Source organism: Lynx canadensis, chromosome F2 (genome assembly GCF_007474595.2).
Source record: "Lynx canadensis isolate LIC74 chromosome F2, mLynCan4.pri.v2, whole genome shotgun sequence".
NCBI classification, from domain to species: domain Eukaryota; kingdom Metazoa; phylum Chordata; class Mammalia; order Carnivora; family Felidae; genus Lynx; species Lynx canadensis.
Window position 1 is genome coordinate 44,293,267 of NC_044320.2, and position 15,958 is coordinate 44,309,224.

At 42.5% G+C, this 15,958-nt stretch overlaps 1 protein-coding gene across 2 annotated transcripts in view; it reads left to right on the forward strand.

The window, feature by feature from the left end:
- The window catches only part of RUNX1T1 (RUNX1 partner transcriptional co-repressor 1), a 167,450-nt gene that overhangs the window by 117,369 nt on the left and 34,123 nt on the right, over positions 1-15,958 (forward strand). For both annotated transcript variants that reach the window (XM_030304070.1, XM_030304071.1), the window contains exons 5-6: positions 60-241; positions 11,992-12,242. In XM_030304070.1, the coding sequence (XP_030159930.1) occupies positions 60-241; positions 11,992-12,242 (433 nt within the window). The remainder of the gene's footprint in view (positions 1-59; positions 242-11,991; positions 12,243-15,958) is intronic.

Below are 15,958 nucleotides of genomic sequence, written 5' to 3' on the forward strand. Positions count from 1 at the left end.
GTCCACTGGTTGGAAGGAGCCTCCCGGCCCGCCCTCTCATTCCTGTCGTGCTCCCACAGGCCAACTTGCCCCTGCTGCAGCGCGAGCTCCTCCACTGCGCAAGGCTGGCCAAACAGAACCCTGCCCAGTACCTCGCCCAGCATGAACAGCTGCTTCTGGATGCCAGCACCACCTCACCTGTTGACTCCTCAGAGCTGCTTCTCGATGTGAACGAAAACGGGAAGAGGCGAACTCCAGACAGGTGAGGGGGGGGGGACCCTGGACTCACCGTGGCCTTTTCCTCCCATCTGTGGAACAAACACCGTGTTTCGCGTCACGTCTGAACTGCTGTCCCCTTGCAACACAGCACCGCGCTAGGGTGGCCGTCTCTGAGCTTGCGCTGGCCCGGGGTGGGGGGATGTTACAGAGCAATGATGAATCTCTGGCCCGTGTCAGTCAGTCTTTGGTGCAGGTTTATCTTCGTTAAAGGAGAAGGTGAAGATGAATAATATTCAGATATCCTAGGTGCCACTGATGGTCCTTAGACATACAGTCCAGACTGAGATTCTTATTTATTAGATAATTCAACCCAACCACATATTTTGCCCTTCAGTGTTAGGAAATTTGCCATTCCAGGTTTTCTCAGAACACAGTGGTTTTGAAGGCTGGCCTTTAGGCGTCGCTCAATAAACACAATGCAATAGCTTTTTCATTTGGGGTTTATTTGAGTTACGAGAAAACTTCTGGGAAGCTAGATGAACTGAGTGAAGATAGGCGTTAAGTTAATAGGATTAATAGATGGCATTTTTTGCTGAATAGTTTATCAGCCAATATTCATTCCATCAGACACTCTGCTCTCGCACCTGAGAATTCTAAGAACTGTAAAACAAAGCCCGTTCTCCATTCAGCCCTACAAAGTGGTTGTTGAATAAGGCGTTTCCGTGAAATTTCTCATGTGCCTGTTAAAATAATTTTCTTGGGGACCTCATTCTCCTATATAAATATTTTCTAATAGAGGAGTATGAAGCCTTATTAGCAGCATCCTGCATAGTATTTGTAAAAATATGGAACTGTATCCAAAGGAAACTATTCAGAAATGTGTTTGTCACGTGATTTGTCTCCTTTCTCTACTTACCCATTCTCTCTTTCTGCATTTCATCAGGCATGAATGTGACAGCCTTTGAGGGGGTTAACGTTCTGGCACAATTATGTTCCAGATTCATAGGAGCTTATGATCCTTGGAGCTACTCAGAGACATCTATCTGTGACCGACTTAGCTACCCTTAAATGTATTAGCTGCTTTGCAAATCAGGATGTTATTAAAAGCCGGCCAGTTTACATACAGTTATTACATAATCCTCTGTTAAGCAGTTTTTATGCTACAGTCTCTGGAATTTTTCTCCTCTCGACGTAGGACCCTTTAGTGGTTTAAAATCCTAAAGCAAAAGGTTAAACGGTAGTTTACTTCTGACATGCTGTAGACCCACCTCCAAACATGACCTGCCTGCAATGCTGCTTTCTCGTCTTTGCAAGCCGTATTTCCTCAGTCGTACTGCAGCATTTGGTACTTTAGCTTTTAAAGGAAGCCGCTTAATCCAGGTGTCTGAGTGGTGTCCACATGATACTGAAAACCAAGAGCCAGCCCGAGAACAGATGATTCACAGGTACCTTACTCTGATTCTAACCCATTTACCCTGCAGGAAATCAGTGCTATGTGCAGGTATGGAGATGTTCAGGCTCCATTTTTCTAGGATCATATCAAAGAATTAGGGAGAGAGTAGATGGACACTTGGGAAGAAAACATTTGAGTGGACGCTCGGATACCAGGGAAAGGTTGAGATGGCTGCCATAAAGGTAAAGATAATCCTATAGGGCAAAGTTGGAAGTGGACACCACCTGTTCTAGAAACCCCAATTGCTGACTAGCAGACAAAACAGTTTCATTTCCTTCTCTATATTCCCAGCCCTGCCCCACTGGTTTTCTTTCCAGTGTTTTCTATTTGAAGGTGTTGTGCCTGCAGACTTTGCTCAGACGACGCTGAGGTGAGCCTTGAGCAGTGTGCTAACACTGATATGGAAACTTCCTTTAAGTTCCACAGATAATCAGCATTTTTGTTTTGGTGATCTGTAGCTGTATGTGCATGCATGTTTGCATGTGATCAAGTAGAACTTTCTTAAAAGAGCCTCCAGGCTTATTCTCCCTTCGGTTATTCATCGAGAGTTGCTGGCGTCAGAATTCACACAGTTGCTCTTGGGCTGGAACATTCTTTTGCAAGTGGGACCCCGAAGTGTGTGTTTTAATGGAAGGATGGCAAGTGGCTTTCCTTAGACTTAGGAGGATGGGTAATGAGAACATGTTGTGTAAATACATTTGTATCTTGTGGGAATGTGATCAGAGCCAAGAAAATATGGGTCTCTACAGTATTTTTTTGCATATATTTTCTGCATCTTGTTTGCATATGCATTTTCCTCTTCTCCGGTTATTTATCTGTATATCCAGATCTACTATATGAAATTTTATAGAGTATGGAGCTGACAGCAGAGCTTTTTTTGTTTTACTGAATGTTTTGTTGGTGCATATGGTCTGACATGGATGAGCAGCCACGGTGAGATTTTGGAGTCTATTAAACTGGCTCATTAAAAAGATCAATCTGTTTCTGTAATAACACTGGGAACCATCAGTCACTAAAAGAGGGAAAAACTGACACCTGAGGAGAAAACACATTTTGGTAATTTGTTCATGACATGTCACGAACAAAAGAGCGCTCTATATTTTGTTTACAACTTTAGGGGCTCAAATTCTGTGACGATTGCAGATTTAATCCACTGAACAGTCATCGTGAATTTCAGGGATGGGTTTTGGCAAATGTAACTTTCTTCTCATCCTTAAATGTGATTGCCACTGGTTATTTTTTTTTCTTCTTCTTAAACATTATTGTTATTTACAGAGACATGAACACTCTGGGGGAATCTATGAAATTTTTTTTCTGTCAAAAAAAAACAAAAACAAACCTGAAATCTAGTCAACTTCCTTTTTAAAATATCTCCAGGGTGAATTTTCTGAACAACTATACTGCGTTGGTAGGTCTGTGGTAGAATAGTATACAACCTGACTTAGAAAAAGACAATTTTCGTTTTAAAATCATGCCATTATTTAAAATGCTGAGGAAAGTAAATGGAAAATTCTGATTTCTACTCTTCGTTGACATTTAAAAGTTGATTGGTTACGGTAGACCTTTATTTTGTCACTCTGTGAAGGAAGAAGATGACGAAGGGGATGGGGACCTTCCTTGCACTGGTTACACAAAGTGACCGCTTTCTTTTCTTTTTTTTTTTTTTAACGTTTATTTATTTTGAGACAGAGAGAGACAGAGCATGAACAGGGGAGGGGCATAGAGAGAGGGAGACACAGAATCTGAAACAGGCTCCAGGCTCTGAGCTGTTAGCACAGAGCCCGACGCAGGGCTCGAACTCACGGACCATGAGATCATGACCTGAGCTGAAGTTGGACACTTAACCGACCGAGCCACCCAGGTGCCCCCAAAGTGACCACTTTCAAAGATAAGACTAGAAGGGCACTCTTTAAAACTTCTCACCATGAGAGTCATGAAGCCACTCACACTTTCATATGGGGTGAGGAGGGAAAGAACAATTAGACAAGGCTGCATTCCTTTGAGACTGCAAAATGGTTAAAAAACTTTAGGGTGAAAAAAAAAAACCTGTGTTCTGTTAATTATCATTGCTACCTTTCTTTTCTCACAGCTTTGATATCGCAGCTTTGGGTCATAATGTGTCTTTTTAATACTGTGTTCACAGTGCATGCTGATCTTCTGACTCAGAGAATCTTTCTTGCTTAAGAAATCCAGCTGAATGATCTTTGGGTTTGTATGGGTAACACGAGTTCCACCTCTACCCCTTACTATTTCAAATGATCAGTGTTAAATATTAATCCTCTTCTTCTAGGCCATCATTTTAACTATGCTTTAAATCGTTCTCACCTTAACACATCGAGACTTTATTATGTAGGCCACGTAGTTGCACTATTATATATTTCCTCCTCCCTCAATAATTAAATATTATTTTCTACAAAGACTTGTTTGACCTTTGGAATTCTGCAGCTTGTCAGCGGGGAGGGATCTTTGGGATCTACCAGGCCAACCCTTTCTCTTTAGGCTCGAGGAAACGAAGGCCCAAAGAACTTGCCTAAAGTCATAAAGCTTCTTAGTGGCAAACCCAGCATATTTACATACCTGAAATCTTGCAGTTCCACAAATTATGTTTTAATATGCAGTCTAAATAAGCTCAACGAGAAATTGGGTGTCCCCCCCCCCCTTTCCCCCTTTACTCATTTCTGCCATGTAACTGCCCAAGTGGGTAAATGTGATAGTATAATCTGGGGGTTTACTATCCAGGACAGGATTCTCAGTCAGCCAGGTTTCCTGACTTAATGAGTAAATTAAAAAATACTGAAGGTTGCAGGGTCAGAAGGCAGTCGTTTTGAAACCGTGTTGGTTGAATGTTAAGATGGGTCATCACAGCACATGCCGGCTGAACCTACGAGGCCCATTTTTCCATTTCTGTAGAATAAGTGAGGTTTTGATGTTTTTGTCTTTCTAGAAAGAAAAGGTAGATACACTTTACAGGGAGTGGTAGGATTAACTGATGATGCAAGTAAGAATTAAGTTCATATCGTCTTTTGCATTCAGTTGTCTATGACAAAATGTAGGGAATTTATGTTACATTCATGCATTCTTGTTTCGTGTCACATCTTTTACGCAGTCTTGAGTTGCGTGAAGTGAGTAGTCATTCTTCTAGAGGTGACTTTTTTTTTATATAGTCAGATCAATTGTGAAGGTTTCTAGTGAAATAGGATTAAGTTGCATTTACGTGATAAGAAGACTTGCATGGTTGTAGGGGATGTTTTGGTCTCTCCACACCAACCTCAGCATGAACTTGCCAGCCTTGCTTCTTGCTGCTCTCCTAGGGTCTAGCCCTGCTGAATACTCCTCATGCTTGAGTCTGTGTTCTGGTGATTTCTGCCCTTTTCGTTGGTTCTTGTATGTCATCGTTCTATCCATACTTTATAGGCTAACTCAGTATCTACTATTTGAATGAAGGCTTCCCAATCATAAATACTAAAAATGGCTACCGTTTGGAGTGTCTGGGTGGCTTAGGTGGTTAAGCATCCGACTCTTGGTTTTGGCTTAGGTCGTGATCTCATGGTTCGTGGTGTCCAGCCTCACATCAGGCTCTGCACTGAGAGCGCTGGAGCCTCCTTGGGATTCTCTCTCTCCCTCTCCCTCTGCCCCTCCGCTGCTCACAAGCTCAATCTCTCTCCTTATCTCTCTGTATCTCTGTCTCAAAAATAAACTTAAAAAAATGGTTACTGTTTTCCCGAGCACTTAAGATGTGCCAGTCCTCACGCTAAATAACCGACATATTAATATATAGTAGGCCCCCGCCATCCGTGGGCATACGTTCCAAGCAGCCCCCCGCAGCGGATGCCTAAAACCACTCTGTATACTATGTTTTGTCCTCTACGGACATACCTGCGATAAAGTTGGATTTACAAATTAGGCACAGTAAGAGATCAGCAGCCACGTGAATAATATAGAACAGTTGTAACAACACGCTGTAATAAAAGTTTGTGTGAACGTGGTCTCAGAATATCTTACTCACCCTTCCTGTGACGAGGTGGGATGAAAGAATGCCCACGTGATGAGATGAAGTGACATGGATGACGTGGGCATCGCGATGTCGCATCAGGCTATGATAACAGGCCTTCAGATGATTTGTTAGAAGGAGGGTCATCCGCTCCAGGACTGCGGTTGACCATGGGAGCTGGGAAACCGCAGAGAGGGGGGGACTACCGTAGGGCACTTACTCTGACAGTCCTCCGGTGTACAGGCAGGCTGGAGAATGGGCCTGAGGTCACATGGCTTGTAAGAGGCACTGATGGGATTCTGATCCTTCCTCCTCTGACTCAAACTCCCATGCTCTTATAGCTACGTTTCTTCTACCACCAGCCACTGCATGCCCCACCTTGAACACAAAGTGACTTGGTTAAGTTATTGAATGCCAAATGCGTGCTGGGCTCCGCACGCGGAGTTTTTCAGATAGCCCTCTTAGTAGCTCTGAGACCGCCATTCTCACTTTGTGGATGAAAACACAGAGGCTCATAGGGGTTAAGCTTTCTAAGTTCCAGCAATCAGCGGTGCCAAAATCTGAAGCCCTCTCCATAGCCTCCGCTCTTTCGAGTGTCATCGTGGAGTGATCTTTATTCCTAACAGCCCAGTCCCCTCTTGTACTATTTTTATGCTACCTGCCAAATTCAGGTCCTGCATGGACGTACAGGAGCCTTATGTCTCTGATGAAATTGTGTTTATTTCTTGCCAGCACGCTTCCAGATAAGTCTAGTACTGAGAGGTAATCATATGAGGAGGGTGTTGGGGGGATCGTGAGTTGTGTCTTGGTCATCTTTGTATTCCCACTAAAGCTTAGGACAGCGCATTACACACACTAGATGTCTGAACCAAAACAAAGGAAAGCGCCACACGCACAACACGCGTAACAACAACAATGCCAGCACTACTGGAACAAAGAAAGTTAAGCTGAATGCCGTCATTTCCAGGAGTATACCAAATGGGCTCTCCCTCAAGAATCTTGCTTGCTTGCTTTCTCCTGTTTTAAAAGACACCTATCTGAAACAGCCACAACCATGAAAATCACCATGAGTAGCCCAGGGACAAAATGCCATGACTTGTTCACTGACAGGAAAAAAACTGGAGGGCTCCAGTTGGAATGTCTAGATGAGAGAGTAAGAAAGCACAGTTGCAGAGAGAGGTCAGGAGCAGGAGAACATGAGTACCTTGCAGTGGCCAGAAATTAGGAAAGGCACGGGGACAGCCAGCAGCAAGTACCCCAGCTGCTGAGCAGGTGGCAAGCTTTAGGAGACACGGGAGGCAGGACTCAGATGGCTCTGTGAACCCGCAGATTGTAATCTTTGAAGATCCAGGCGTGGTGGGTGTCTGTCTGGAGTGGCAAACGCCCACCTGCATCTTATTCACTCCTGAAAGTATTAGCATACTGCTCAGGAAGCTGTCTCCTGGGTGCTGCTTTAGCCGTGGAGAGACGAAGGCGCTTCTTGCCGTATGGCCCAGCGGTGATGGTCCTGTGTCATCCAGCTCTCTGTGCTTCCCCATCTTCCTCCAGGGAGATGGCAAGAACGTTGAAACCACCCTGGGGTGTCATGAAGAATTAGCTTTGATTTTCCTTTTAAGGAGGCAGGGTAATTTGTTAATATATTTCATTTCAGATACATTACTCAACACCAGTGGAAAGGTGTTCTGTAAAGTTTTTACCTAACCACCTAACCTCACCTAGTTCCTAACAATTCCTGAAGAGACCTTTGGCTGATTTGTGTTCTGAAAATAGGATGTCAAGAATGATATCCCTCCACTTTGGTTCAGCGTCCGGTTAGTCTCTGGGAACCTTAACAAATCACACGTGTTCGGAAAGGGAAGAAAGATGTATTTAAGTTATTAATGTCTTTGGGCTTCTTGATCATACAACTGTTACCTCCTGAGATTTAAGTATGCACTTCTGAAATAGAAAAATACATGCGTATGTTTTGATTGTGACAGTCTGCTGGCATCTTAGCCCTGGCTCTGGCTGAGATGCTGGTTGAGGGAGACAGTGGTGGGAGCAGCCCGAGATGAGGTGTCCTGGGGTAGGGCAGGGGGGTCTGTGCCAGGCAGTCAAGCCCTTGGCCGCACTTGATTAGGAGAGGAAAGTTGTAGCATGACTTCCAAGTGTCTGCTTGGGCGACTAGGTAGAAGGTGGCAAAATTGACCAGCACAGGAAGTACCAGAGAAGGATGAGGTCAGTTTGGACACGTCCTGTTTGAAATACCTGCGGTAACTCAAAGTGACGACCCAGCGCAGATATTGATTTGCAATAGCACTGAGGTTAGAATTTGTAAGTTTTTTTTCCTTGCCATTCTGTCGCCTATTATGCTGTCCAGATTTGCATCTCTCTAGAACAGCAATCTTCATAGTGATATTTTCCACCACATTTTTTTTTTTTTTTGAGGGAAAAAAAATGCCTGTTCGAGTCATGTAGGAGATTGGTCCTCTCATTCTGTCTGTCATGATTTTATAATAACTTTTTCCGTTTCCCTCATTTCCTTGAATGTTACACTGTTCTATATAAATAGGGATTATCAGCGCACACTAGTCAGTCATAAGTTTTGAAATACTTTATGTAGAGGAAAATGTTTGAAAAATGTGTTGTTGTTTTTTCTAAAATGGTTCACAGCCTTTATTACTGAGGAGCTGGGGGGAAAACACAGCCTGAGATGCGGTAAAATGTAAATTGGGTCACCTCTTAAGTTTTGGGGTGTGTGTGTGTGTGTGTGTGTGTGTGTGTGTGTTTTAACACATATTGTTTGCCTTTGGTCCCATTTTATTGGACAGGAAACTGAAGCCAGAATGTTAACTTTCCCAAGGTCACACAGCTGAGTCCTGAATGGCCCTCTATTCTTAGGGTCATCAGACTCTTGAGAGAGGAATGATTGGGATCTAAATGTGAAAGTAGTTGGGTTATGTTCAGGAGAATTTCTGCTGGGGAGATGGAATATTCTCAGGCTGATTTAAAAAACAAACAAACGAGAAAAATGCCTCCTGGAAATCTCTGAGACGTGACAGACTTCCCACTCGAATTTGAGTTATTTCAAGAGTATGCTGGGATGAGACAATGAAAAGCGATGGGACAGTTTGTTAGTTCAGCCCGATACGCTTTGAAAGGGCAACATATAAAGGGCTAATTTGGAATTTGCTCAAGCAAATGAGGTGGAGACAGTTGTAGGCATTTCTAAGAAGACGGCAAATAGCGCTTCAGATGTTTTAGTTACCTTTCTGGACATACATCCTTTGAATAGGGTTGCCCTTGTAACTGGACATGGTGATTTGTGGAAGCACCAGGGAGACTTCTTCATAGCTTTGTTTCTATGAGCCGTGAATGTTTTAATGTTTTGCTGGTAAAATATAGCCAACTTTGTGAGGTGATGAGCTTTATTGTTTCAATAGGCTAGCAGAGTCCTGGGACCCAGGATAGGACAGTAGGGACCTGATAGAAATGATAGGATAGACTCAGGACCTAGCCCTGCTTCTTAGATACTAATGCACCTATTCTACTAATGTAGAAACTAATGTTTAGGGGGGGAAAGCTTCGTTTTTCATAATAATAGGTCATCGAAGTAACAGCACTGATCAGACAGCTGATCTGAGGGTTCAAGTACATAACATATCCAACCACTTGGAAAATTATAAGAATTCTTCCAGTGTTGTGTGTTGCTGTTATCATTGAACCAGGAGAGACAAAACCAGTAAGTTGTGTGGTTTGACAGCTGAGTCAGAGATATTTGTGTATTTAGAAATTCGACAGGGGCTGCTACAAGGTATTTAGAGGATAGTTTTTATTTTTGCGCCAAAAATCAGCTACAAATATTTATAAATTGTCCAAAGCAAAGAACAGAGAAGTTCTCTGTCGGCTAATGTGGTTGACTTTGACACCGTCGGGCCAGAGGACCATTAGCCCTGTGTGTTTTGATCATGACCCTGATGGCATAAGTGACATGTAGATGTAAACAGAATAATTGAATTGCAGGGTTTTCAAGCTAGCAAGGACCTCAGAAATCATCTAGTCCAGTGGTTTTCAAACTTGATATTAGCAGCAGACTTTTTCCTTTAAAATGGAACCTTAGGTGGAACCCCAACTGGTAAAACAGATAAGAATAAGGGGTTTCCTCTGGCCCTTGAAATCTTGATTGTTTGGGGGAAAAGTTCTTCATTACCTGCAGAATCCCTTAAAAGCACCTCAGGTGGCACAGTTTGAAAACCACTGATCTAGTCCAACCCTTTCATTTTACAGATGAGCAAACTGAGGTCCAGAGAGGTTAAGTGGCTTGCCCAAGGTCACACAGCTAGTCGTGGAAGAGCCAGGACTAGATCTCAGGTCTCTTGATTCCCAGTCCAGTGCTCTTTCCACTACACCACCCTGCCGGTAAGGTAGGTGCTGTGTTAGCATTATGTTCGTAGCTACTAATAGTCTTCAGTATTTTCCAAATGCTGGTCATGCACATTGAATGTTGAAGTGTGTTATTCAGAAATGTAGAGGATATGAAAATACAGATTCGAATGACATAAATATATTCTGAGAAGATAAATTGATAGCTAGAATGTTCCCTTTCCCTTTTGAAAATTATTTTAAAGCAGTGCATTTAGCTAATGTCTGAGATACATTGGGCATTTTAGTCTGTTATCGATGATCGGTATGTATGGAGTCAATGTGTTTCAGACACATGCTCTGATGGGGCGGCATTAAGACTTCTGGCTGCCACTCTCGCGAGGACCATGCCCTGCTATCATTTCCAACGTTGCCCAGGCTCCTGTCTCTAGAACGGTGCATCTTTCTTCAGCATGCAGTGGGCATATATTCATTTCACATTGAACCCTGCAGAGTTTCAGTTCTCTGTGTGCTTGGGCCTTCTGTCTCTAACTCCTCCATCCTCCTCAACCGGTGTGTATAAACTGTCACCAAGGCTCTACCCTAAAGGGACATACGGGATGGTTCATGATAGAATCTTACTGCTCTAATCTCTGCATCTCTGTTGTTGAGTTAGTTTCCATGCAGATCCCTCTGGTATCATCAGACAGAGTATCCTGGACAGTAGGAAACCAGGAAAAGTGTCTTAAAAGGTCTCTATGCTATTGTCACCCACCTGAAACCAAAAGGCATGTGGAAATCTACAGTTACTGTGACTTGGTAGAATTCTCGTGGGGAAATTTCCCTGGGAAAATAGGTGTTATCACTGGCCTAAGGACAGAGTACTGGTCTTGTGGGGAGAGCCAAACACCAAGGAAACAATTAATTTAGGAGCTGTGATTTCTGTCAGTGTTGGATGTGGATCATTCTTATCTTACTGGATATACTGAGTGGGTCTCTAAGAATAGAGATATATACAGCCCCCAAATATTTCTTTAGCCCTATTTCTGTTTGAGACTCGAGGAGCAGTGATTAGTTATCAGGGCTCATTGGTAGACTGTATTCCTTCTGAAAGCCAAGTTCAAAGCTCTGCGTATCACATCACGAAGTACAGTCAGGGTGTGCCCATCTTGCCCTGAGACCTGATGACAGGTCACATAAGCTCTCTGGGCGAGCTTCCTCTGCTTTAAGGGGGGCTTACTTCCAGGTGGCTGTTTATGACTGCTGATGAATGATCTCGGTGACAAAGGCAATGTCAGACTCCCAGACATGGCATGGCTTTGCTGTATTAGTTCAGTTGGGTCAGCCCTTTGCAGTAGAACTTTCTGGGATGATGGAAATGTTCTGTATCTGTGCAGTCCGATACCGTTGCCAGAGGTGGTGATTGAGTACCCGAAATGTGGCGATTGCTAATGAAGGACTGAATTTTAAGCTTAATTTCAGTTAGCTTCCAGTGAAATTTAGACAGCTGCATGTAGCTTTTGTATTGGGCAACACAGCTCTTAGATGTTCTGACATGAAAGTCAGATGCCAAGTTGGATAAATGGAACAGACTCCCCTTAAGAATTCATCAAGAGAGTGATGCCACACTACCTTGATGAATCTTCATCGAAGATAGTTCAGTTTTAGGGTAATTTGTTTGAAATCAGGTACTCATTTTTGAATGAAAGTGTTAACCATAGTGGGAGGTTGGGATTCCTCTTACTTGTGACCCAGCCAGCTGAGTTTCAACTGAAAAGATATTTGCTAACTTGAGGAGTGGACTCATTTTCTCATGTGTGCAGTCTTGTGATTCTTCAGGCCTCAGTATGGGTTTCAGTGAATTCCCATAGGTCTTCTGGGAAGCTGAGTTTTAGAAAGTTTCTGGCCAATAAAGAAGCATTCTGTTTATATTATAAGTTCAAATGTGAGTATCTGAACTATGCTGGCTTTTGAGTAACATGACGCAACTCTTTTCTTCCCCCTTTAGAACCAAAGAAAATGGCTTTGACAGAGAGCCTTTGCACTCAGAACATCCAAGCAAGCGACCATGCACTATTAGCCCAGGCCAGCGGTACAGTCCAAATAACGGCTTGTCCTACCAGCCCAATGGCCTGCCTCACCCCACCCCACCTCCACCTCAGCATTACCGTTTGGATGATATGGCCATTGCCCACCACTACAGGGACTCCTATCGACACCCCAGCCACAGGGACCTCAGGGACAGAAACAGACCTATGGGTAAGACTGAAGGATCTGTTCACTTCTTACGGGATTGGAGGCGTAAAGACTCACTCATTACTTCTCAACTGAACTTGAGGCTTGAAATCTGTGATAGGGGTAAAAATTCTCCTTTCTTTTTATTGTCTCCTTTATGAGAACACTTGGCTAGTATTAATATGTTCTTTAACAGCTGTGCTTTCTCTCTGTTACTTACAGTCTTCATGGCAGCGGGCTAATTTTTTTTTTTTTTTTTTTTTTTTTTTTGGAAGGGGGCATCTACATTAATAATAGGGGCGCCTGGGTGGCTCAGTCAGTTAAGTGTCGACTTCGGCTCAGGTCACGATCTCGCAGTCTGTGGGTTCGAGCCCCGCGTCGGGCGCTGTGCTGACAGCTCAGAGCCCGGAGCCTGCTTCAGATTCTGTGTCTCCCTCTCTCTCTGCCTCTCCCCCGCTCATGCTCTACCTCTCTTTCTCTCTGTCTCTCAAAAATAAACATTAAAAAAAATTTTTTTTCAATTAAGTCCTCAACAAATGCAAAGTGAATTTTTAGTTTAACATTAGAGATTTCGTATGCAGCCTGTCTGCCATAGATTTTTTTTTTAATGTTAAAATGTTTTTTTTTCCTTTCATTGTACTTTTATTTCAGATAGTCTCAGAGTTCAGTTTGCTTTTCCCAGTCTGTGTGATATTCTGTATTTGAAAAATATGACATGGCATGATGTCTCTGGCTTAAATCAACAGGTGTTCTTTGAGGAATGATGTGGTACTCTTTTCACCTGAAAGTGACAGTGATTGAATTTAGTATTGACAGTTTTGTGTCATAGATCAGAGTACCAGAGAAAGAATGAGTTTGGGTAAATATGTGTTCCATCCGCCTGGGTTCATTCCTTCTTTACATAAAACTACTGAAGCGAAGCGTTTAGGAGACATTGCCTTCTAAAGAGCAAGTGTCCGCCATGACAAATAAGAGGGAAGATGAACAAGGTAAGATTTGACACACGGCGTCAGAGCCCTGTTCCCGGGCTCTTGTAATTCTCATTTTGACGAATTGAGCTACTTGTAAACTGAGAGCAACAGTCGATCATTTCTCCCTTTTCCATCTCCTGTGTCAGCCATGTCACCACATGCCAGCGGGACTTCTTCAGTCAGCTGATAGTTGATGAACTTTCCTGACTTGGTAGACCCGGTGGACAGGATAGAGAAAACAGCAAGGGGTGACGTCTAAGTGGGAAACCAGAACACAGAGCTGAGGGTGTGGAACTTAGGGAAACACAGCCAGCCAGTTGTCTGCTGCTCGAATAGCAGAGGCAGAGTTTTTAGCCACAGACAGAGATGGCGTGATGAGCAACAGTTTATGTTCGGTTTCTCACTAGGCTGCTAGTGGGTAGGGCTGCCACCTCGGGGTCTTTTGGCTTTCTACAAAACTTAACCCTCCAAATGTTCAGAAAGCAGAAAGTGGGGGCGGGGGGAGGGGTCAGGGTGACAAGAGGGGCAGTTGAGGCCCCGGTTGTGAGATAGTAAACCAGTAATTCTGTTGCCCCACAACGGTCATTTCTACATTTACATGGCGTGTCAGGCAAATGGCTAAGCATACAATTTGTGCTTTCGTAACAGCCAATCTGTCTAGTGTTCTCTCAGGTACCATTTCTGAAGAGCTCTCAAAAATGGTTATGTTATTTCTCAATCTGGATCAACATTTTGACCCCCAAATCAAATGTGGTAACAACCGCCTTCTAAGCAAAGGCCCTGTCATTTACTTAGGGCTTCCTGCCCCCAAGCCATAATTGCTCATTTTTAAATAGAAGTGGAGTCGCCAGTTCATTGTGAGACGGTTCAAGATATCCACTCTTGTAGGTGTTAAGAAATGGCCTCTTTTTTAGGCGGCAGCAAATGCCATTATATAAAATATTAGTTCCAGTGCACTATAAAGTAATCAGCACGGAAGTAATTACGCTTATGTGCAATGATTACGTTTTCATCTAGTAATGTAAAATATTCCTTTATGAATTCTATCTGTACCCACTGGTTTTATGTGATTTTTCTTCAGACCACGTTCCTTACCTTTTAATTATATTAGCTTATGAAATTAATAGTGCTAATCTCTATAAATATGTGCAACTACTTAACCATTCCTAAAGTCTGGCAGAGTTTAGTGTGTGTTAATGTAAAATAAAATCTTGATGCACGAGTAACAAATTGTGGTGTTACATTAGGCTGCCATTTTGAGAATATAAAAATTGTCATAAAAGTATACTTGGTCTGGTATGACTTATAAATGCCTGTTATGTAGAGACATACACTCACTAGAATCTTTTAATTAATAAAATACCTTTATACGCAACATTAGTTTATAAGTAAACTTTGAGTTTTAGTCTAGTTAGCTAAAATCTTCTGAACTATACGAACCAGTTAGAATTCAACATTATTGTCAAATTGCCCACAAATGAACATGTGCTCTTTAATGATTATGAGCTATTTTCCCATAGTATATCCCTCTGGTATTATGAACAGAAATAAAAAGTGTGGTAATGAATATTTCAGTATCTGAAATAGAGAAATTAATAAATGTAAAATTTTGAGTTGTCTTAGTTTTTCCTTTTTAAAGATTTGATTCTACCTAACAAATGACTTTCAGAGTTCAGAAGTAGCAAATGATACATTTTCTCACCAAGTACTTGGGGTCCAACATGTTTCTAATGTACGTTTTTTTTTGTTGTTGTTAATTTTTTTTAACCTTTATTTATTTTTGAGAAAGAGACAGTGCAAGCAGGGGAGGAACAGAGAGAGAGGGAGACACAGAATCTGAAGCAGGCTCCAGGCTCCAGGCTCCAGGCTCCGAGCAATCAGCACAGAGCCTGACACGGAGCTCGAACTCAAAAACCGTGAGATCGTGACCTGAGCTGAAGTCGGACACCCAACCGACTGAGCCACCCAGGCACCCCTGTACATTTTTTTTTTTTAATGAGATGAAGCTTAGCAGTATTCTACAAATGTTGGAATCTCATTAGCCACGGACATCTTGTTGCTCATTAATATTATTCCAGGTGTTAGAGCTTGTATCCTCACTGGTTTAGATCTGCTGAATTTTTGAAAAAAAATTTTAAATGTTTATTTTTTTGAGAGAGAGAGAGAGAGAGAGAGAGAGAGAGCAAGCACAAGTGGGGGAGGGGCAGAGAGAGAGAGAGAGAGAGAGAAGGGGACAGAGGATCCAAAGTGGGCTCTTCACTGACAGCAATGAGTCCAGTGCAGGGCTTGAACTCATGAACCATGAGATCATGACGTGAGCCTAAGTTAGCCATTAAAGCAACTGAACCACCCAAGCACCCTTGAATTTTTGAAACTTTTGAGACCTCTGGAGTTCTTGGTCCTTAAAAGCAAATAGTAAGATGCTTCCATTGTGAAAGTCGATGCCATATTTATATCTTCATCACTCTCTGGTTGTTTTCTGTGATGACTCATTCAACGATAGTGTTTTTTTTTCCCCCAAAACACAAGCAACAAATAAGTCAACAAAAATTACATATTTGCAAACATTTCAACTTGAAATAGTCACAACAAACAGAGTAATAACTAAATATTATTTCCCCCAGTGTCTTTTCTATTACGCAAATTAACACATATTTGCAATGTTACTTTTTTACCAATAGGTGGCATTGACAATTTTAACTTTAAAAATGAATCTCCGAACATGCTCTAATTAGACAAGGATGGTGTTTTATATTTAGATCTTTATTT